Source organism: Ambystoma mexicanum, chromosome 7q, assembly GCF_040938575.1.
Source record: "Ambystoma mexicanum isolate Mex_15411 chromosome 7q, UKY_AmexF1_1, whole genome shotgun sequence".
Lineage (NCBI taxonomy): Eukaryota > Metazoa > Chordata > Amphibia > Caudata > Ambystomatidae > Ambystoma > Ambystoma mexicanum.
The window spans coordinates 1163281046-1163305528 of record NC_090941.1 but is presented as its reverse complement, the minus strand read 5'-3'; the positions used below and the strand labels follow the sequence as shown (position 1 = coordinate 1163305528).

Below are 24483 nucleotides of genomic sequence, written 5' to 3'. Positions count from 1 at the left end.
CTATGTGCCTACTGTGCCTCTGATCGCCACACGGTGCATAATTGTTCTGAACTAACCAAGAAACCGGCGGAAAACGCAAACCCTCGAACCTAGTGGGGACGGGTTATCGAGGGCAATCTTCCAGTCCCTACGTTACTATGTCTATTGATTCCTCGAACCCTTCTGAAGATTCCCGCCTGATGGTTATAACGGTCCAGGTTACTATCAATGGCAGCCCCGTAGAGACGCTGGCTCTCTTGGATTGCGGTGCCGCAGGAAACTTCGCTGACACCCTTTGGGTAGACAAAGTGGGTGCTTCACGGATAGACCGCAGCCACGGTCAGAAAGTAGAAGGAGTAGACGGCACACCTTTGAGTTCAGGACTCATTGTTCAGACAACCGAACCCCTTCCTCTGACTATATTTCAACATTCAGAAGTCATTACTTTTGACATCATTCGAGCAGCCCATTTTCCTCTTATCTTGGGGATTACCTGGTTGCGACAACATAATCCCCATGTCGACTGGAAGTCTAACACTTTGCAGTTTAATTCCAGCTATTGCCAGACACACTGCTTTAAAGAAGCACATTACCAGGAGGTAAAGATATCTCCCACTGTTCTCCCCACGAGTATAGGGGTGCTTTCCATTGACTCGGTATTGGAAGAATACCCTATGGTGTTTGCTGAATCCGCTCCAATGGCATTACCACCTCACAGACCGGAGGACTGCTCTATCGAGCTAATACCTAATGCCCTGGTCCCATTTGGACGAATGTTTGCTTTATCCAAGACTGAAAAGGACGCTTTACGAAAATATCTGGATGACAACTTGTGCAACGGTCTCATCAGACCCTCTAAATCCCCGGCGGGTGCTCCCTTGTTTTTTATTCCAAAGAGGGATTCTAAGGACCTCAGACCATGCATCGATTACAGGGGACTCAATAAAGTCACTTGTAAGGATAGATATCCCATGCCCCTCATTCCTGACATTTTGGAATCTGTACAGGGAGCAACAGTCTTCTCTAAATTGGATCTGCGCAATGCATATCATTTACTCAGAGTGAGTCCAGGAGATGAATGGAAGACGGCTTTCAGGACACCATTCGGCCTATACGAATACTACGTTATGCCTTTCGGACTGGTCAATGCTCCCGCTATATTCCAAAGGTTCATAGACCGAATATTCTCTGATTTATTGTTTATTTCAGTTGTGGTTTACCTTGACGACATACTTGTTTTTTCACAGTCTATGTCAGAACATCTACTACATCTCACTGAGGTCCTGGAGCGCCTTAAAAAACATCATTTATTGGCCAAACGTGAAAAGTGTGTTTTTGGGGTATCCTCGATCCCTTACTTAGGGTTTATCCTCTCACCACAAGGAGTACAAATGGATCAAAAGAAGGTTGAGGCCATTCTCCATTGGCAGGCTCCTTCCTCAGTCAAAGAAGTTCAGAGATTCCTGGGCCTGGCTAATTTTTATAGGCGTTTCGTGCCAGGTTTTTCCAACACTGTCCTACCAATTACCAATTTGTTAAAGAAGACATCTGTGCCTTTCATTTGGAGCCCACAGGCTGAAGAAAGCTTTCAACTCTTGAAGAAGAGCTTCTGCAGCGCTCCCATCCTATGCCAGCCAGACCAAAGCAAACCTTTTATTGTTGAGACAGATGCCTCTGCCGCAGCAATAGGAGCAGTTCTACTACAAGAGCATGACAACGCGGAACACCCAATAGCATATCTATCAAAAACTCTCACTCCGAGTCAACGGAATTATTCAGTAATAGAACGTGAACTACTAGCCATGAAAAAAGCCTGTGAAGTCTGGAGACACCTCTTACAGGGGTGCAACCACCCTTTTGTAATCCGGACCGACCATAAGAATTTACAAGTTTTACAGTCAATGGATTGCATCAATTCCAGACAAGCCCGGTGGGCGCATTTTTTCTCACAATATGACTTTACCATCACATATATTCCTGGAAGCCAAAACACTTTGGCAGATGCTCTGTCCAGAAAGGCTTTCTCCTCCCATGTTGCCTCATCCTGCCCGGAAAAGTTGTTTCCCAGGAACCGCATTGTTGCCACTATCTCTTCCCTGTTTCAACGGATAAAAGAAGCTGTCTCCTTACATCCAGAACCTCGCGACATGATCCAAAAGGATGGTTTGTTCCTGAAGAAACAGAGGATCTGGATACCATCCAAACCTCTTCAAAAAGACATAATGTCCTGGTGCCATGATCACAAGACAGCAGGCCATAGGGGACAAACCAGCACCTTGGACTTGATTAGTAGAGCTTTTTATTGGCCTAATATGTCTAAAGATGTTAAACATTATGTCAAGTCCTGCAGAGTCTGCTGTCAGAGTAAAAACAACACAAAGAAACCCATAGGTCTGCTACAACAAGATGCCATCCCGGAACGTCCGTGGAGTCATATATCTACAGATTTCATTGTGGACTTACCTTTGTCCCACGGATGTACATGCATAATGGTGTCCATCGACTCTCTCACCAAGATGGCTCATTTTTCTCCACTCCCTGGTATACCAACTGCCGATGGTATGGCATTAGTGTTCATTAAAGATGTGTTTCGACTCCATGGTCTCCCCGACAAGATTGTATCAGATCGAGGAAGCCAATTCGTCTCCAGATTCTGGAAGTCCTTATGCGCCGCTCTTAATATTCAGCGCGCTTTGTCATCAGGATATCATCCCCATACCAATGGGCAGACAGAGCGGTTAAACGCCACCTTGGAACAATATTTGCGCAGCTATACCAATATGGAACAAGACAACTGGGTGGATATGCTGCCGACAGCGGAGTTCGCATATAATAATGCCAGTCATTCCGCAAGCAAAATGTCTCCATTCTATTGTTCATATGGCTTTCATCCCCGAGCCATCATTCCACATTTTTTCTGCAAACCTGCACTTCCGGCGGTAGAAGAGACACTTATCCGAATAAAGGACATCCAAGACAAAGCCAAGTTGAATCTCAGAGATAGCCTCCAGGCTTACAAAAGGCAAGCTGACCGGCACCGGCAGGTTGTACCTGATTGGGAGGTTGGTTCCAAGGTATGGTTATCTACTAAATACCTTCCTAGATGGTCTCGCCCATCTAAACTGTCCCCCAGGTTTATCGGTCCCTATCCCATTTCTGCCAAGATCAATCCAGTGGCCTTCCGCCTTAAGCTGCCACATTCTCTTAGGCGGATTCACCCAGTGTTTCACGCATCTCTTTTGAAGAGTGCCGAACAGTCATTAAGGGCTCGTCCTTTCCCCACTCTTTCTCACTCACCTGATGCTCCTGATTATGAAGTGTCCGGGTTGCTGGACTCCAGATACCGCAAAGGGCGCCTGGAATACCTGGTGCATTGGAAAGGTTTTTCACATACTGAGGACTCTTGGGAACCAATTGCACACATCCACGCTCCTATCCTTCTCCGGAAGTTTCACCGTTTGCATCCCGGCAAACCGGGTGGCCTGGGCCTTGGCAGGGGGCATACTGTCATGCGCCGCCTCCGCACCTGGCGTCTTTGGCCCCGCTGCCGCTTAGGGACTTCCTGATTCCCGTCACGCTGACGCTACGTTCTCTCTATGCGGTCTAGTCTTCTCCGCCGTAGCGCTATTTAACCACTCCTCTCCCTGAGCACAGCGCGTTGCAACCTTCCACGGTCAGCTGCTTTTCCTCGCTGCCGCGGTCTTGCTACACGCTGTTTACCTTTTGCTCCTCGAGCATTTTTACTCTTACTCTTTCCGTCCTTATTACCGGTCCTACTCCGGTCCCAGTCTTTCGTTTCCTCTCTACCTCCATTCCTTAGTTCCAGCTCTTTGCCTTTACTTTGTTTTCTTACCTTTTGGCGTTTTTCGCTGCATTATAATTCCACCTGGTTCCGGTTGCTGCCTTCTCCCATCATTCATCTGCATACACGTCCAGCGGCCATCAGGATACTTACCGGTCCAAGGGGTTTTTTGCCTACTCTGGCTTTTTTCCCCCTTCCCGTCTCTCCCGGGAGGGGGACACGGTCAGGGCGCATTTACACGCTCTCACTGTGGCTTCCTCTTGTGGGAGACACTCTCAATCTCGAAAAAAGGAAAAGGATTATACGGCGCATCGAGCACTCAGTCCAGCTGAAGAGGATTTCGACTCCACAGGTGAGGAGGTTGAAGAGAGAAAGAAGGGTATTACACCAGTGGTAGAATCGGAAGCTGACAGTAACAAGTCTGTGTAAGTCAGTAAAATTTGGGATATTCCGGAATTATTTAACCATGTGCAAATATATTCTTAATACCTTTGAATATATAACTATTCGAGTTTTCTTGCCTGCATTTCGGCTGAAAAATCATGTAAGAAGTCCGTGAAACGAAGCACTATTTCAAATGATTTCCTTTTCCTGTTAGGTATAGTTGCTTAGCAACCATAGTCAGATGACCCCATAGATGGAGCATGTGATCGTCACATGATCAGAACCAGCAACCAGGGCACCATGGCAACGACTCGAACCCGTCGATGATTCATTCACTGCCCGAAGGCGTCAGACATCAGTCAGTACATTGCAGCCAAGCCGGTGAGTTTGAATAACGTAGACACGTTAGAAATATCCTCAAACTAACTGAATACCATTAGAGTAGCTAAATCAACACGCACACCATAAACAAACTCACCTCTCTCGTTGCAGAACGCGGCAAGAAAACGTATAGCAGGCGAACGCAAACTATTTCTCGCTTCAAAACTTTGCTCACATTTTCAGGTAAAAAGTATGGCATTCTAAAAGTTACTTATATTTTAAAACAAATTAATTTGGTCTAATGTGACTCCCAGCACTAAGATACTTACTTGCACTTTCAGGAAATCTGACCGCTGCTAAAATAGCAACGTTTCATCACCAATAAGTCTTTGTTAATGATGTCAGCGGAAAATACACGGCCTCAGCACCCGAAAAGACTTTCACATTAGGTGAGATATTGGGGGGAAAGACTTGGCCCCGAGTTTCTCCTATGTTAAGTCACGGCACTTGTTACATGATTTTCTGTTGAAGCAGAATAATTACTAATATTGCCTGTACACCAAATAAACAGCAATAAGTTTCATAGAAAAGTTGCAATCTTCTTCAAGTGAAAACCTTTTGATTAAGTTTTTAAATCATTGGTTTATTTTTGAAAATCGTAATGTCATTATAATTATACTAATGCTCTTTTGTCTTTTTGTCTTTTGTCTCCCTGACTTTATCATTTGCTCTCCTTTGGGATATTATTTGACCTCTTCGTTGTATATGTTCCCTCCCTTGACTACCTCTGGAAATTAGGATTTATCTACTTAAGTTATACGTTGGATTAATTGTTTGTAATTTAGACGCCCTGAAGACGACCTAGGAAGGTTGAAACACGTGTTGGCGTAATGTGTTTTTGGTATAATAGGCTCAATGTGTTTTTGGCATAATATGTTCTAATGCGTAAAGTACTCTGGAATATTAAGGTGCACTTAGCAATGAACAATTGATATTGCCAGATTGATGTAACGTGTTCTAAGTGATTTGTTTATCTATTGATATTAAAACCTGGAGCCCTACTTATCAACACTTACCAGGTGTGTCTCTAATCAATGAATATATTTCACAAATTGAACAAATCCACCTATCTAATGCCACAAGAGTGTGACAAATGCAAGATCAAGCGCAGTCTGTGAGGCTAGCAACTTTTTAAGTTACATGTTTTTCAAGGTGACAGTGGAAAATCACCAGTCTAACCACACGGCTGCAGCTGTTCCTATTTTTGACTTATCTTAGCGCGATTTGTGAATATCTCAAGGTTGCGCATCCACACATTTTCTTGGGCCACCTTTTCCACACTACTCACTTATTTCCCTTCATGAATACTTACATTTTATGTGGTTAACAACAGATGAAATCTACATTTCATAACATATGTTCTTAATCTAGGACTAGAAAACCCGTTTAAATATTATGCCACTGTTCCTGCCTTTTGATGGTCATATTTAGGTGTGGAAAGAGTTTATAAGCACTCCCACTGCAACAATAATTTGTTTTGATAAAGCAGGATTTTGGATTAAAGTAGACGAGGCACATCCAATGGATTCCAAAAATGTTTCATAATTAAAGACATAGGGCCTCATTACACGGATGGCGGTAAGGGTTTACCGGTACTGGTATTTTACCGGTACCGTAAATCCTTACCGCCTTACTACGAGGTCCCTTTGCGGGTTGGGGATTTTAACGCCTGCTTTTTGCAGGCATTAAAAATCCAACCCGCAAAGGGACCAGGGAGCCAATTACGGTACCGCAACTTGCGGTACCGTAATTAGCGCCTTCCCCATTCCCATAGAGAGCCCTATGGGGCATAAATGGGGAAGGGCAATGGTGGAAGGGGGAATTACCGCCCTGCCAACCTTGGAATAGGGCGGTAATTCCCCTTTCCACCAAGCGGTGCCGGTATTTTACCGGCATGAACCATGGCGCTAATAGCGCCATGGTTCAACGCCTCCGTGTATTGAGGCCCATAATGTCTAAGGCCTCTTTGCATTTCGAATTTGACGGAGGGTCCATACATTTTCTACATAATAAGATTTTTTTTCCAAAAGTCTCTGGTATTTAATGAGACCAGACCTAGCTTAAATTGAATAATGGCAGTGGGCGCACCGTTTGGAAGTGGTAGTTCGTTGTGCTGCATCAAGCCCTCAACAGGGCTTAGATCCAGGGCATATTAGACATGAGGGATATTTAGTCTGTACATTAATGATGGAACTACTTAAACTCCATAAAATTGGATTATTGGTTGCAGGGCACATCATTTGCACCCCTCACTAGCCATTTGCTGGAGGTAATTGACCCTTGCTGTGCTAGAACTGGTGCGCTGTTTGTATGTCAAGAATTGAGATGGGGATTGCCTTTTAATGGCTGGCGTCTTCTAACGTGAAATTGTGACCCCTCACTGGTAGTAAAGAGAATTTCCCAAATGTATCATGCCTTCTCTTAATCTGGGATGATAATAATCCACCTTCTTTTGCAGATTATTGGTGTCTTCTTGGAATTACTTACTAGTTTGTTACCCTGTACCCTGTGTTTATTCATGAAAAGTGACAATAAGCCTCTGCAGAGCAATTTGACTATTATCTAGGAGCACAACGTCATCAGCATAAGCGAGCCAAAATATTTTGAACCCATTTAGATTTGGTGATAAAAGCAGCCTCCTCCATTGTCTCACCCATGTCAGAGACATACCGATTAAAGAGCCAAGGGGAAAGAATGCAGCCCTGATGTAGGCCTCTTAAAGGTGGAATATATATAGACAAACGGCTGTGAAGGTTCTATCTCAGTCGTAATGAGGGGTCAGTGTGTAGATGAATCGAAATGTTCAAAAGCCCCCCGGGAAGACCCTTGGTTTCCAGTTTTTCACACAACCGTTGTCTATTGAGCCACAAACGTTGTCTATTGAGCCACAAACGTTGTCTATTGACCATGTGGAAAACTAACAGTAGGTCAATACATGCTACAAATGCTGGAGGTACATTTTATTTCCAAGCAATTTCTTGGAGACCATCAACTATAAAACCATTGAGCTAAGTACCCACTCCAGGATGAAATGCTGTTTTATAGGTTTTAAGGCGCACAGATTGGTAAACCGAAAATTCCAGATCTCTTAAAATCTATGATGTAAAATCGATGCTATCCACATCAAGCAAAGCAACTGCTCTATCATTTATTGGATGGAATTTATCACCTTTTGTTAAAATATTGGCACAATATGGGAGATTTTCTACGAGGCAGGAGTCAGATTCATGCTCTTGTTTTCATGCTCAGGTTCCAGGCTTCTGATTGTCACTTCTGCATTTGATCTGAAGGACAGTAGGATGAGCAGAATAACCTAGGGTCGCCCCGTGTTAATGGGGAATGGGGAGCATCCCTCTCTGCTCTGCACTAGGCCTTTAACAGTGCATGTGTCTGATGATGTGAAATAATTCCTGAAACCTCTGTTTCTTTCAACAGAGACTGGAGTCGTGGCCAAATCCCTGAGTCTGCAATTGAACATGAAAAGACGGGAGATTCAGGCGAAGACGAGAAATCCCGCAGAAGATGAGCAAGGGCAGCTCTCGGAAACTGCAGAGAAATTGGCATCCTCGCAGGAGGTCTGCATGACCTGCAGTGCTACAGAATGTGGAGCAGGCAACACAGACTCCCCGGGCAACATAGGACACCAGAGGTGCCACATGAACGGCAAACCCTGTATTGGCATGTCCGGCAGAAAAGACTTTAACCAGACCTACCACGTCATGGGACCTACCAAGATCCATAGCAACGAGACAGCAATTGTCTGCAATGTTTGTGGCAGCTGCTTTACTAGAAGGTCCAGTCTAATCGAACATGAGAGAACCCACACAGGCGAGAGGCCCTTTAAGTGTACAGACTGCGGGAAAAGCTTCTCCAAGAGGTCTAATCTGTCTACCCACCGGAGGCTCCACACCGGCGAAAAGTGCTACGAGTGCACGGAATGTGGAAAGCACTGTCAACACAAATCACACCTGAGGGAACATCAGCGATCACACACAGGGGAGAGACCATACCACTGTAGGGAGTGTGGGAAGAGCTTCATCCAGCCCTCAGCTCTGATAAACCATAGGAGGATCCATACTGGAGAGAAGCCGTTCAAGTGCACAGAGTGTAACGAAAGCTTTACTCAGTTTACCACACTGCGAAACCATCTCATGGTTCATACTGGGGAAAAGCCTCACAAGTGCACAGAGTGCATGAAAAGCTTCAGTCGCTCTGCAGCTCTGATAAGACATCAAAGAATCCATACTGGGGAAAAGCCCTATCAGTGCAGGGTGTGTCAAAAAAGCTTCACAGCCCCCTCGGCTTTGAGAAGCCATCTCATTATTCATACAGGGGACAGGCCTTACAAGTGTACAGAGTGCAAGAAAAGCTTTGATCACTCCTCGTATTTGAGAAAGCATCTCAGGATCCATTCTGGGGAGAAGCCCTACAGGTGCACGGAGTGCAAGGAGCGCTTCAGTACCTCTTCCGTTCTGAGAAGACATCTCATGATCCATACGGGGGAAAAGCCCTATGAGTGCACAGAGTGCAAGGATAGATTCACTCGCCTCTCAGACCTGATAAGTCATCAGAGCATCCATGCTGGAGAAAAGCCCCTTGAGTGCACAGAGTGTAAGAAAAGCTTTATTCACACATCTGATCTGATAAATCATCAGAAAGCCCATACTGGGGAAAAGCCCTACGAGTGCTCAGAGTGCAGGAAATGCTTCATCCGCCCCTCCTCGCTGAGAACGCATCTCATTAGTCACAGTGGGGAGAGACCCTACAAGTGCACAGAGTGCAAAAAAAGCTTCATTCGCCGGTCAGCGCTAACAAGCCATCAGATTATCCATACGGGGGAGAAGCCCTACAAGTGCACAGAGTGCAATGTAAGATTCAATCGCTCTTCAACTCTTAGAAGGCATCTTATGGTCCATACGGGGGAGAAGCCCTACAAGTGCATAGAATGTGGTATACACTTTCTTCGGGGGTCAGACCTGAGGGTGCACAGGAGATCCCATGCACATCATGGGCCATACCAGTGTAGAGAGTGCAACAGACATTTCATTCACCACTCAGCCCTAAAGAGCCACCAGACGATCCACAGCAGGGAGAAATCATCAAACTCGAATATTGCCCCCACGATCAGGCCTCTAATGCACAAGGAAGGCGGAGCAACTAAAGTTATTGGAGGAGATGTACATGCCATTACAGAAATACACAGGCTCAATATCACACAGCAATGACATTATGGGTTATAAAGCAGTAACAGAAAATGCCTCGCCCCCTTGGGAACAACCAAGAAAGAGCAGAAGTGGCAATACTCCAAGCATCTCTGAAAGGAGTAAGGACACATAACTCCCACAGAATGACTGAGTTACTGAAACAATCAACTTCTGCCTTACTTGTGCAGGACCTGAACAGGTTTGCAAATAACATCAATGTTAACATGTTTGCTGTTGCCAAAACAGTGAGATTTTATGGGAAAACATTCGTAATCCACAGCAGTTTATGTAGCAGCAAAAAATGAAATCTCTCGTCCACAAATCAGAACTAACTTCAGAAGCCACTGCCAAATAACTTGCCTACGTACAAACTTTAAGCTGTACAGTGGGAGCGAAGCGGATGAGATCTGTGCAGGTGTACAGAATTCAGCATCATCCAGGATTAGAAGACAATAAGAACAAAAGAGAACCTACTGGAACCGGAGCTCAATCATTGCGGAAAAAACCCATCGTGGGCAACCAGAGTCTCAGCCTTTGAACATACACCACAGTCATGGATATTCTATTACCTACAGCAAGGATCCAGGCTTCAAAGGTTCATGAAATCATCAGCAAACCCGGCCCCATGTGATCCGCAACATAGCCTGACTGTCATCTCCAATGTGAAGCTAAAATTAGCTTCATCTGGGGGTCCTTCTGTCACCGCTGGAACTGAGCCCACTGAGCAGTCTATCTATAACCCTGGACATGGATATGAACTTAATGAAGACCAATACCAAGTATTCTAGATCATGCGCTCCAATCTTTGTTTATTTGCAGTTTTCAGTTTTTTCAATTTATAGTGCTTTGTGCATGTATCTGTATTCCCTTGTTTACGTTTCATATTTTTTAGCCACGCATCCATTCGCTGGACAATTCGTTTAGCATATGCATTCCCTCTGGATATGAGCTAAACCCCAGAGATCAGAGGACCCCCACACCCTTCCCAGATAACATCCCATCGTCAGTTTGTGGATAACTTAAAACCAGCCACCTCACGTGATGAACGTATTAAAGTAGTACACATAGTTAAACAGTTCTGCAATTATATTAGGAGGGAATATGGCCCTAATATATGTGCTTAGTCCCACCCCCCAAAGAGGTAGTCCAGCCGAACTGCTAGGTCACATCCCTTCTACACAAGCATCCCCAGACATGTTTCAGCCTTGTTGGGCCATATCAGTGAGGAGTAGCTTGGGTGTCTAGGCCCAGCAGGCACACGACCCATGTCTGGACATACCTGTCCCACTCAGGGTGACAAAGCAAAAACAAAGAGGTGATGGCTGGAAGGTTTAGACTGAATCTTAACCACTGGCATTGCTCTGGGCAACCCTCCAGACCATTGTTCTTCACCTGTCAAGCCATTACAGAAGGGGAAAGACCATATGCAATTCAGGCTTGGTCCCACCCCCCCAAAGGGGCAGTCCTGCCTGAACTGCTAGGTCACATCCCTTCTGCACGCGACCACAAGCGTCCCCAACATGTTTTGCCTTGTTGGGCCTCATCAGTGAGGAGTAGCTTGGGTCTCTCAGCCAAGCAGGGACGGAGCCCACGTCTAGGCATACTTGTCCCACTCGGGGTGACTAAGACAACACAAAAGAGAGACCCAAGCTAGAGCTTACTGATAACACCCAATGAGGCTAAACCATGTGCAGATAGGGTGTGACCAAGCGTTTCAGGCTGCACTGCCCCTTTTGGGGTGGTACCAAGCCTGATTTGCATATGGTCTTTCCCCTTTCTGTAATCGCTTGGCAGGTGAATAACGATGGTCTGGAGGTTTGTGATGCCAGAGGTTAAGATTCATTCTAAACTTTCCAGCCATCACCTCTTTTCTTTTCCTGATATATGTGTGAAAGCTACATTTGAAACGAGAAACACATGTGTAATGTAGCTTAGCGGGTTTAGCCCTCACTGTGGATATCGATGCAACTTGCATCCACAGGTTCAACTCCCAGCAGGGTCACCCTTTTGACGTCTACAAATTGTATAGCAGTCAATTGGATAATAATATAAACAATTACAGAAGCGCTTGGAAACGGGAGGACCTTGGCATAAAGCACTACGTATACAATTCATTATTATGGTCATCTTTTAGCTTCTATTTTTACCCTATAAACTTAATACATTCTAAAACGACTTGCTCTTTATGGTTCGGATTTGTAGTTAGTTGGACCTCTCTATGTCTAATCTTCGCCATCTTGTTTGTAATGTTTTCCTTTGCCTGTCATCCTAGAACACAACCAACCAATGGCGCGTGCTTGCATATTATTCTGCTGTGAGCATTTCTTCATACCAATCTATTCTTTCTGTAAGTCATTTGCTACTTAGAATATTCATCTTCTCAGACATCTACGTTGCTTCTGGATTTTTAGGGCCTTGTAAAGGTTCACTCTGCATCTCCTCTTGTTCAGATTGCTGACATTGGAGAGGTTTTAATCTGGCATGCTTTTAGTCTCCACTAGATGACTGCTACGTGAGCATCTGTCACTCATGGCTGGGTAACCCTCGATAGGGTTGCCCATTATACATACATGTGTGTGTATGTCCATCGAGTGAGACATTCTTTAGCTGAAGTGAAATTTAGGTGTCATTTTAATGCAACAAAACCCCTGAAATTCTGCAGATGTTGGAAGCTATGCCACCTTAACTCGGAGCCGCCTTGTGCCCAGCCCAAGAGCACACTGAGGCCCTCAGTGATAACATCACATGTGACACAACAATAACGACATCCCTTGTGCCATCATCATTGAGATCACTGATAACTAGAGCACCCTAATAACATCATAGATGACATCACTTATGATATAATCGATGGCATCACTGGGAGGGATGCAATGTTTAAATAAAAGATGCTACTATACAGGTAGATAACTCAAGCAGAGGGGCTTCACATCCACCTTTCAGTAATGCCAGCAGTTCTGAGTCAGACAGATGGCCATCTCCTAATCAAAGAGATTCCATTGCAGTTACTTCCCTTTAATCTCTCTGTCCCTAAATTGGTACATTGCTCATGGAAGCCATTTCTAGCAAGTTACAAATTCAGCTTATTTGCAAAGTAGCACATTAGACCGTCTGGATATGTCGAAGGTTAATTTGAATGGAAACCGTCACGTGTTAAAAAGTCCACAGCACACTTTTTTATAAATCACAAGACGTGCATAGTGTAGTTATGACTTTGCAGCCAGACGTGCGACTTTGAAAAAAGACGTCTGAAGTGGAGTTATTGCAGCACGATGTACGTAGTGTGGTTATGACTTTGTAGCAAGACATGTGTAGTGTAATGATGACTTTGCAGCAAGATGTGTAGAGTTTGACTTTGCAGGAAGACGTGTTTAGTGTAATTATGACTTTGCAGAAAGACGTGTGTAGTGTTGTTATGACTTTGCAGAAAGACGTCCGTAGTGTAGTTATAACTTTGCAGCAGGAAGTACGTAGTCTAATTAGGACTTGCAGCAAGACGTGTCTAGTTATGGCTTTGCAGTAAGACGTATGTAGTGTAATTCATGAGTTTGCAACACAATGTACATAGTGTGGTTATGTCATTGCAGTAAGACATGCGCAGTGTAATTATGACTTTGCAACAAGATGGACATAGTGTAATTATGACTTTGCAGCAAGACGTGCGTAGTGTAATTATGACTTTGCAGCAAAACGTACATAGTGTAGTTATGACTTTGCAGACGTCCACAAAAGGATAGTAACGTAAAAGGGACACCTGTCTGTTTCTCCAAGAAGAATGTACACTATGCAAAATGGTAATGCTTTGGTAAGATTACCAGCAATGGTCAATCTTGAGGAATTATAGTGACATATTTGGGGGTAATTATATAGGAAACTGACATTTTTCCTGACCTTGATGTACATTTTGAAAGGCTTGACATACCAAAAGTATATACTTATACTTTGTTAGTGAACATATAGTCCTTAATTAGTAACCTTTCATCCAAAGGATGGGATACAGAATAACTCTTACACCAGATAATCAGACCGACTCAGGACGTTGGCAAGGTCTAAAACAGGGAGTTACAACAGACATCAACGGATGTCCGATCGTGCTCACAACGCAACCCACATACAAATACACTTACATAGTAAATATTTGTCATACATGACGTCATTCTATGTGGCAAATAAGAAAACCCTACTAGGGATCGGGATTGGATTAAGGGGAACATCTAAGTATACAACGCCAGATCCCTGGTAGCTCATGCAATGGAAATCGCTGACCTACTTACCGAGAAATATTTGGACATCCTAGCTATAACGGAGACCTCGCTAAATGCAGCTGCCGGCCTCGCTCTCCTTATTGCCACTCCAGATAGCTACACAGTCCTAAGAGAAACATCCAGAGGCGGCGGAATTGAATTCATCGTCAAATCCTGCTTAGGTCTTAGAGTTACCTCACTCTAAGTCATTCAAATCGATGACAGTTAAACTTCCCCTCAATAACTCACAGACCATAGCTATGCACCTAATTTATAGACCCCCTGACCCCATCGGCTTCTTCGAGGAAGATATCATCAGTCTCCTTTCCACCGATACCAAACCCTCCTCTGAAATCCTTATATCGGTGACTTCAACCTTGGACTCAACGACCCCAATGACCAACCTTCCTCGACCATAGCAAACTCTGTGACTGATTTAGACCTCACGCAAAGAGCCCTCCACCCCACGCATGAAAAAGGATGAACCCTAGACTAGGTAGCCGACCTGAATTGCGAAACCATTTTAACCTCCATTGAACCATACCCGTGGACCGACCACTCCTTACTATCCTTCACCATCCAAGACTGCAAACTGCCCAACAAACAAAGCAGCATGGCTCCACCTATCCCAACTAGAAACAAAAGGAATATTACTGTGGACAATCTTAAGACATTCATCCAACCTCTTCTTAAACCGCTACCTGCCTCAGCCGATCCTTGAGAATTAGTGGAACTTTATAAGAACACCATCACCCTAGCCCTAGAGAATAACCCAAAGCACACCTGAATACCTGCTTTACACCGAACCTCAATGCCATTCGAAATGAAAAGAGAAAATGTGACTCAACCTGGAAAAGTAATCCCACCCCAGTCTGGGGTCCTGGTGATTTGTTTCTATCACCCACCTCGAGAGCCGCTTCAATAAAAGAGAAGCAAAGATTTCACCCAGGCTGTCGAGGAGGGCTATTGCGCGATATTTGCCCAGGTCACTTTTAGAACCTTTCTTAAAAATGGGTCTGATAATGGCCTTTGGCCAAGAAGAAGGAATTGATTTTTCTTTCAATACTTTGGAGAAGAATGTATGAGTAAATTCAGCCCACACCTCAGGCCCCTGTTTTAGTGCAAAGTTCGAAAGACCACCGGGTCCCGGGGCCCTGGATGAACTGAGTTTAGCCAAAGCCTTGCAGATTTCTGATTTTTCCAAATCCCAAGCCCACTCACCGGATGTTCCAGTGTATCCGGGATCTGGATCAATGGCTTTGTCCAGCAGCAGTTGGTCAAAATGATCAAAATGAACCAACCATTTTTTTCCTGCACCATATGTGTCTGCAAGGCTGCCTGTGGTGCTCCCACTTTGTTGATCCATTCCATTGTAAGTCTGGAATTTCTTTTAGTAAGGATTGACAGCATGTTCTCCCCATGCACTTGCATACGCTCCATCCTGAAGTTTTTCAGCCAGTTTTTGTATTGTATCTTTTTTTTATTCTGCACGCTATTAATTAGAGGCATACTTTTTAGGGCTTTCAGATCTGCTCGATACCTCTTACGTTCAGTGACTAACTTGTCATTGAATCTATGCTTGCCTAGAAACTCTGGTCTAGTTCCCCGCCCCTGGAGTTGTTCATATCTAGCCAGTAAGGGTACATATATAGCTGAAGACGGAATAGATTCCGGACTTGAATAACCTCTATTCCTCAGACTTCATAATTACCCACCAGTGAGAGTTGATGAGGCCAACAAATGTTGAGGAGGGAATGATTGCTAGTTTCCATTGCAACACCTTTCAGTGATTTGATATCTTCATGTATGTCACGTGAAACAAAACAATCTAATATTGCCTTGTTTGTTCCCCTGCCCCACATTGTCTTAGCTGGCCTATCACCGGCCACTCCTACATTGATAACCTCTTTGCAACCCCCCCCCCCAGAGTGTATTGAGGCAATTTATCCAATAAGCTGGCAGAATGGCTTGGTTTAGTATTAATTCAGTTTGCATTCCCCCATGAAAGAGGAAATGCCAAGTCCTCCAACAAGGCTTTCATTTGATTAGGATTCTTAAGCAATTTCCCACTAGCCTTGTTGTTCAAGGAAGCCTGAATCAAGACTATGGGCCTCATTACACGTTATGCAGTAAACCATGGTGCTATTAGCACCATGGTTGCCGCCGGTACCATACCGGTACCACCATGGAGAAAAGGGGAATTACCAGCCCATTCTAAGGTTGGCGGGGCGGTAAATCCCCCTTTCTCCATGGCCCTTCCCCATTCCCATTTTTGCCCCATAGGGCTCAATGGGAATGGTGAAGGAGCTAATTACGGTACCGCAAATTGCGGTACCGTAATTAGCACCAAGGTCCCTTTGCGGGTCCCAACTTTAACGGCTGGTCTACACCAGCCGTTAAGGTCGGGTCCCGCAAAGGGACCTCGTAGTAAGGCGGTAAGGGTTTACCGGTACCGGTGCCCTTACCGGTACCGGTAAACCCTTACTGCCTACCGTGTAATGAGGCCCTATATCCTGAGATAGCCGTAATGCAAGAGAAGAGGAAGACAGCCCATTTAACGGTTGGGTAACACAGACTCTCCCGCCCGTAGGGGATTTAGGTAGCACTGCAGGGCAAGAAGGATTGGTCCCCGATATGGGGGATGGTTCCTGAAAAAGCAGTGGAGCACCTGCATACAAATTCAAAGGAGGGCTCCCCCCCAGATGGGGCATCTAAATTGCCCTCAAGTCCCGCAATCAAGACATCCTCCTCTGCCTTCTCCATTACTATCAATGCATTTGGATCCAATTTGAAGCGTAACTTTGTGCTTGGGGAGTTCAGGTGTAAAGGGTGCTTTCCTAAGCATCAAGTTTGTCAATGCCAAACCCACACTATGTGATGTTTCATGCTCTGCAACCAACATCTCATCGTCTGTCACGTCCATTCTAGACGCTGACAGTCGGGTGCAGAAGCCGTGAATGAGGGTGTAGATGTAGGCTTCATAAATGGTAAGTCACAGATAGCCGGAAGAGGGAGCAGTTCAATAGAAGGCACCTTTAGCGTGGAGATGCTTGGAGAAATGGGAGGTAAGGCCATAGCCCTCTCACTGACTGGAATTTGAAGCGGATGAAAGCTCTCACCTTGCACACGGGTTTGGAGTCTCGTTCCCCCACGTGGCATTTCTCCATCCAATTCCATCAGCTTGCGTTTGCAGGGTTCCACGCCACAGCGGGTGATGATTGATGCGCTGCCCACCGACGTCAACTGCGTCAACTGTGACTCCGCTGACTCTCTTGCGCTCCGCGCAGGCTTAGGGTTTTTAACCCCTCCTCCACCAACAAACAGCAATAGCCAGCAAGGACAGACTGACAGAAATTAAATCACCAGCAAATGTTGTAAGCACCAAAGTCAGTCAACTGTGAATCGGCTGACATCACTGATATATATATATATATATATATATATATATTTAAAAAAAACTATAAACCTAATTTAAAACACATTTTTTGCAACACATCCTTATGTCTGTTGTTATTAGCAGCACATGCAATCATCATTCAATTGCCTACGGCATAAAGTGCCACCATGACTGCAGCTGAACCAAACCACCCCTATTATTCTCTGCACCTACCCTGCATCCTACCTCAGTGTCCACTCTACCCTAATAACGTAACCAATGGCCAGTACTCATGGCTTGCAGCCATGCCCACCCTCCAAATCCATGGGGCATAGGATTTGGCCATGAAGCATTCCCCAATAAGCAAATCTGAGTACACATTTATGTTTACCAAGGGCCAGGCCCACTACCCACACACCAAATGTATATCACTAGTTTTTCAACTTACATTCTTACACTTTCAAAAAATATAACACAAGAGATATTTCCAAAAACATGCTTTCAGGTCCTTGCTAATGCTCATTATGTAGGTTGGTTGTAATCTAGTCCACCACTTCAGGCTGTAACCGCAAGCAGATAATTTTTTCCCATTCAAGTCTAGCGCTTCGGCCAGGCCGCATGCCCCAATAAGCAAATTACAGTACACATTTCTCCTTGCTGAAGGCCAGGCCTTTTGTCCAGACATCAATTTTATATCACTGTGTTTTGTGCTTACATTTTACACTTTAAAAAAAAAAACACAGTACCTATTTGCTAAACCATGCTTCCAGTTCTTGTTGACACTTATGCATATTTGCTGCAATCCCATCCAGCACTTCAACCTGTACCCACAAGCACATTATCTTCCCTTTCAAACCTATCCCAATTTCGAAAAACATTGCCACATAGCCGGTCCCTTGTGATCATGTCCACTTTAACCCCATTGCAGGTCCCCCGTCATCATGTCCAGGAGCCAGATTGTCTGGGTCATGGTCTTATGCCAGGACCTGGTCAATCTGGCCACTGCTCATGGCCACAGGCTATACCTCAGTCACCAAAGGTATAGCACTACTTTTTGTACATACATTATGACACTTTAAAAAGAAAAAACAGACACATTTGCAAAACCATGCTCTCAGAGCCTTGCCAATGCTCCTTACATGAGTTTGCTGCAAATCTGCCCATGTTTTATTTTTAAAAAGTGTCAAAATGTACGTACATACTATAGTCATATAACTTAGCCCCCACTTGACAAAAATCATGGTTGGGTCTATAATATTTCTGAAAACTTTTGTCCACATTCGTCAAACGGCATCAAAATTATAAGCCATCTAAAAATGTTGAGACCCTCTCTAATTTTGCCCCCCTTGACAAAATCCCTCCAAACTTTCCAAAAACATGTATATCTAGATCTAAAATCTTTTTGCACATTTTTGTGCAGATTCATCAAATGGCTCCACATTTACAATGGCCTTTACAATATTTTGGGACCCCTCTCTAACCATTCACAATCAGTTCTAGAATACAATTCGAAAATGTCATGCAGTTTCATTGAATGGCGTCAAAGGTATAAGCCATCTAAAACCTGCTTTTCAGCAACCCTACATGGCAGAAATAGGCATAGATGTCCCAGAACATATCAGATGTTAGCGTACATCACAGGAATGCCCCGGACATCTGGACTGTTCGCGGATGTCGGAGAAGGAAGACAACCCATTTTTTAAGGCCATATCCCATCCCATTCCCATCAACCCTAACTTCCAGAGGATTGTTTGATTGGTTAGACAAGAGCAATATTGTGTTTTTTTATATGTTTGTACCACGTTGTTTTTTCGGACACCAGCCCGTGTCTGCGAATCCAGCCTGGTGGGCAATTCCAAAAATATGACTTACATCACGCTTTTCGCCCGCCAGTCACAGGGCGTGTTCGATGTCGGCGGACATCACGATGCCCCACAAACCAATCGGAGGCCCGTCCGTGGACTGAACAGGGAAGTGAGTCAGGGACCGAACCCAGATATCACTGTTTTTTTTAACCTAATTTTCTGCTGTTTTAAAAAAAAAAACTACTGGATGGATTTACATCAAATTTACAAAAGCATGCTTTTTTGACCAAGCCGCTGCTCCTGCTGTAAATTTGGTGAAAATCCATCCAGCGGTTTGAGCTGTGGGTGTGAGCAAATTTTTTTTCCATTGCGTCTATGGGAAACCCACACATTTTGGGTCCGCCCCTATAAACTTTGTTCCCCCCGAATGAAACCTCACCAAATTGTCAGTCTCCCGAAATCGCCTATACTGACAGCACAGGGCGAATGGGTGGGGTTGGTCAGATTTCAACATTGCCAGTACACCCTCGATTGGAATGCCGACATTGGGACAAAACTTCAGCCCAACTGTTGTGGGGCTGGAGCCAAGAATTGCAAAATCGTCAATCTCACAAAATCGCCTATACTGACAGCACAAGACCGGACCCTGCCCTGTTCAGGGCGAATGGACGGGGTTGGTCAAATTTCCACTATCGCCAGTACACCCCAGACTGGTATGCTGACTGTGGGTCAAAATTTAAGCCCACCAACTGTTATGGGGTGGAGCCAACCCTGAACATACAAACATCCTTTCACAAACATATAGATTTCTTCCTTCTGGCCACACATGCCCCAGGCTCTCCGGTGGCGAGTGTGGCCCCGATATCCATTGGCGGGTGCTTTCGAGCCTGTACTGGGGACTCTAGTGGGGGGCATCCGTGCACCACAGGACCTCGTCAGCTCCGCTGAATATGAGAGATTGCGCCGGATATGAGAGATCTACATGGGCGCTCCCAACAGTGCGCTCTGGCGTGACTGGGCTGCAAACAGGCTTCCTCAGACTACATCGCCATTGTTATGTGCTCCCGATAAGGCCAGACCCACAACAATCACCACACCCTAGTGGTAGAGGTATGCATAGACATGGGTCTGAAACTGATGCGCCTAGAGTCCCAAGCTACAGCTCACTGATGATGCGGAAAAATGGCTGGGGTTGTGCTTGTGGGCCCTTCCACGGGGTGTGCGACAAAGCAGTTTTCCCATCTGTTTAGTCAGATTTCTGCAGTTAAAGACACAACTGCAAAAACAAACCACTGTGTAATTCACAGAGAGCCCTGTGCATGTGAAGGGTGGTTTGAGGGGGAGAGGAGAGGAGTCCCCTTTCCATCTCTACAGTTGCACCGAGGTCAGTACTGACTGCTCCCAAGGTCACCTGCAAAAGCAGGCCTGGATTCTGTCTCGCGGGCAGCGCTCCATATAGGCCTGAAGACTTTACAGAAATCCAGTCCGGGTTTTCCACTGCCTGGCATCTGGCAGCAACTTCCGGGATGTCTAAGATTAAAATGCGAGACTGTTACAGGGTTCGAACCCTGAATCCCCGGGGCAGCGCCGAGTCCTCGCGGCTCCCCGTCCTGGGGACGAGTCTGCACGAGGAGTGAGGAGTGAGGCGTGTGGGAGTCCATTCCCGGCGGGAGGGGCTCCCGCGGGAGAGAGACATGGCGGCGGCGCTGCAGGGAAGGAGCACTTCCGGGTCACCCGGGGCAGCGCCAGCACAGGCAGCAGCCTGCAGACCGGAAGCGGGCCCCTGCAGCTGCCGGCCTTTGTTCATGGCCTGACCCCGCCCCTCCCCCCATGCAGCTGCCCAGATCAGAGACCCTGCACACACGCCCCGCCCCCAGCCCCCCGGCCCAGCCCCCAGCCTCCAGCCTCTGGGATCAAGCTTGAGCCATTCATGAAGTGACCCTCTCACCCTGCACTGCAGGCAGAATGAGGAACTACTCCCCCGACCCTCAATAAGACGCCGCCCCCTCCCTCAGATGCGTGCACTGGCTCCGCCCCAGCCTTGCCAGCAGCAGCAGCAGCAGCCTGCAGGGGGCCTGTAGCCTGTGCATCCCATCAGGCCAGCCTAGTGCCCCAGGAACTGACCCCTCCCCGCCCCAGTGCCCCCTGCCAGGCTGCAGCCATGCAACAGGGACTCTGGCTGCCCGTTGGCTCTTTTTAATTGCACCCCACCCCAGTTGGCACCTGGCAACTCACTCCCACCCCGAAAGAGGCCCGAGCCCGGAGTTTTCTGAAAACGTTTCTCTCCAGGTAGGCCATTGTCAAGCTCCTTCCCCAGGAATTGTCGGAATAGACCCTGTGCATCCGAGGAAGGCAATCTCTAAAGGGGAAATGCACCATTCCTTATTTGGACTAAGACCAATTGGGTAAATTGAGTAGTGAACTTTTATTTTGCTAAAATAGAGTAACTTTAGTGAAGTAGTTCATTAGTCTTGCACCTTTTATTTGAAGAAACAACATGGAGTGCCCCTGCACGACACCACACCCGGGATGCTCCAAATCAAGTGCTTCTTGAATGCTGAGAAACGTTCGGAATTGCAAGACAGTACCTAGCTGTGAGAAGCCTGCACATTAGGCCCCACCTTCAACAACAAAAAAGAGACCATGAAAACAAAAATGTGGTCAATAACTGTAAAAGAATGGGATGGCATTCCTTATATATGAGCAAGGGTCTCTTTCACGCAATGACTCACCGCACCACCGCTCTCCCCAACAGAGGGCGTTGGGGCACCTACCCTCTGCCCAACCTAGTGGTTGACATAACTGATGACTCGCCCACCTCTGCATGCATGGAAGAAGCCTCATCATTATGCTGCACAACATCAACCTCAAAGTCTTTCCACCATTCATCATCAGCCAACAAAACCTGTTCATCAAGCGGGTAACGTTTCTCCTCACACCTACCCAAAAGTCTCTTGTGGGCCACTTCAAAAGCACCCAAACTGTCTAAGACAACCACATGGTTCTCACTCCACCTCTTCTCCTCAGCAGTTACAGTGTGAGCTTTACCCACAAGACACAGATTGTCTTTTGAGCACTCTGAATGGTTTCCACACTATAGCTAAATCACCTACATTCACACCACAGTCTCTCATGGATTTCTTGGTGTCATGAGGAACCTTATATTCCCTCTGTTACTGTTCCACCCACTCACAAATTGTGGAAGAATTCTCTTAGCTCTGGATCATCCCTCGTAGGTGTTAGGAAAGATTTCTTAATTGTAGGTCATTTTCCTTCCATGTGGCAACCCCTAAACCTTTTGCTGTTGTTTTCACCCTGATCTAGACTTTGCCAGAGAAGCGCAACCTTCCACCGCACTCCTCTGGGCTTTCGCTCCATTCTTACAGGGAAACTGACATGCCCTTAAGACAGTCAGCACCGGGAAACATTGTTTTCCGTAGTTCTTTTCTCATGTAGCAGCTTTCAAGCAACATGGTACAAGAGTGCACCGTAACTTACATTACCACGCTCTTGGGTCTCTAGTCAGTCTACAGGCCCTAGTAACTCTCGATGGATTTATAACGAACTGTGCAAGTATGCCATGGACGGGACTGGTGGCAGCGATCGTTTCTTTGTGTTTTTGAACTCCCTTTTGCCCTGTTAACCGCGCTTCTCGCGTTTGGCCAAAATGGGTGGCCTGGCTCCCAAAATGGCCATGCCACGAGGTTCTTTGTCCTGTCCGTTGACCGTCTTGCCCCTTCACCTTCCCCTGGTCGAGCCGACCCAGGGCCATCCTTATTTGGGGATGTACTTTCCCGCGAAACACAGATGCTTTTGCGGGCATCTGCATGCCTTGTGTGTGCCTCCAGGATGTGGGCTGGGATGTCTGGTCCCAATACACATCCTGGGTGCCAGAGAGTCTAGTGTGTCTTGAATGCCTGGGACCACCGTGGTCCGTGATAGGTCCACGTATGGTGTGAGTGTTTTGTGAGCAGATCTCCCATTGGGTCCCCTCCGTTTTTGCCGCGAAGGGAACGCTGGATAAGAGGAGGCTGGAAACACCACTACCATGTCGATCTCCTGAGTTCTCACGAACGACGGATACAGGAGCCAAGTATCCTGCAACTAAGAGGCTGAACCGAGGAATCGCTGGTGACCCGCTGAAGGACTGCTCCTCTGCACTGCTGTCACCCTGTGAAACTATTCTGCCTCTGATCGAACGAGAAGGCCTGTACTGGTACTTCGACCCTTTGGAATAGTCGGAACAACTATTCTCGGCATCTTGATCATCTCCTGCACGTAAGCCTTCGGAAGCATCTCTGGGCCATCCAGTGGACTGACCAGCTTACCCCGGAGTCTTGCTCTGTAACTGCTGTCAGGTTGCTGCTGTATTCCGAGTCCTTGACACTCATACACGATTCGTACACTTGGCATTCCCAGGTCTGAAGTGAGAAGTGTACATTGGGCTGAAATACACACATCCCCTTCGTTGCCCTGCTGTGGTAACAAACTGTGCGGATTCACTGCGTTTGGGACATCCCCAACTCTAACTTCTGCTGCCGCGGAATCTATACGACGCCGAGACGTCCCCTGCTCGTATCTGAACCTGCCATCACTGAAACTGACGCAGAGAAGCCTGGGTCTGCCTGCATCGGGGACCGGTGAGTAGCAACGCTAGGAACTGGTCGCCCTCCTGCAGTAGCCCGTAGCTTTTCTTCGCTGTATTAAACAGCACACCTTTTTCGCACTCGTGCTCTGCTTCTGCCCGCAAGTGGAGGCCGCGCTTGACTAGCAGAGATCTGTTCGCCCTCCTTTATTCACCACTCTGAACTACCTGACTTCCTTGAAGAGACTCCCCTTGGCCCATTGGCACCAGCGTGTGCAGGTACTTTTGAGCACAAGGCTCCACTCCTCATCGGGCTCGGACTTCCTTCTAGTTAGGTGGCCTCTGAAGGCGAACTGGGCCTAACGATTCCTTGCACTGTTTTTCCTCCCCATCTAAGTGGTCTGCATATTTCGTGCTTCAAACTCTTTAGACCCTTCGGTAATTGTATACATATTGTATTTGATTGTGATGTGTTGGTTTATTTGAGTTTTATCGTGATTCTTTACTATGGTCAATATTACAAAGGCCTTGTAATAAATGTGTCTATATTTTTAATATAACACCTGCTTGGAGTAATTTGTAAGCGTCCTTGCTTTGTGTGCTCATTGCGGGCTTTCAGTCACCCTCACCCCTCTTGAGACCTAGTCTTGACCGCCGCGATCGCTACCTTGATTGGTCTGGCTTGTCCAGAGGTTACCCTGTTCCAAGAAACTAGGCTGGCCT

General features: G+C 46.2%; 1 protein-coding gene across 1 annotated transcript in view; it reads left to right on the top strand.

Annotated features, from left to right (window-relative positions):
- LOC138528239 (zinc finger protein 850-like) overlaps positions 1-24483 on the top strand; it is a 160025-nt gene that overhangs the window by 44714 nt on the left and 90828 nt on the right. Inside the window, exon 2 of the mRNA XM_069639695.1 lies at positions 7982-9764. Coding sequence (XP_069495796.1) covers positions 7982-9764 — 1783 coding nt within the window. The remainder of the gene's footprint in view (positions 1-7981; positions 9765-24483) is intronic.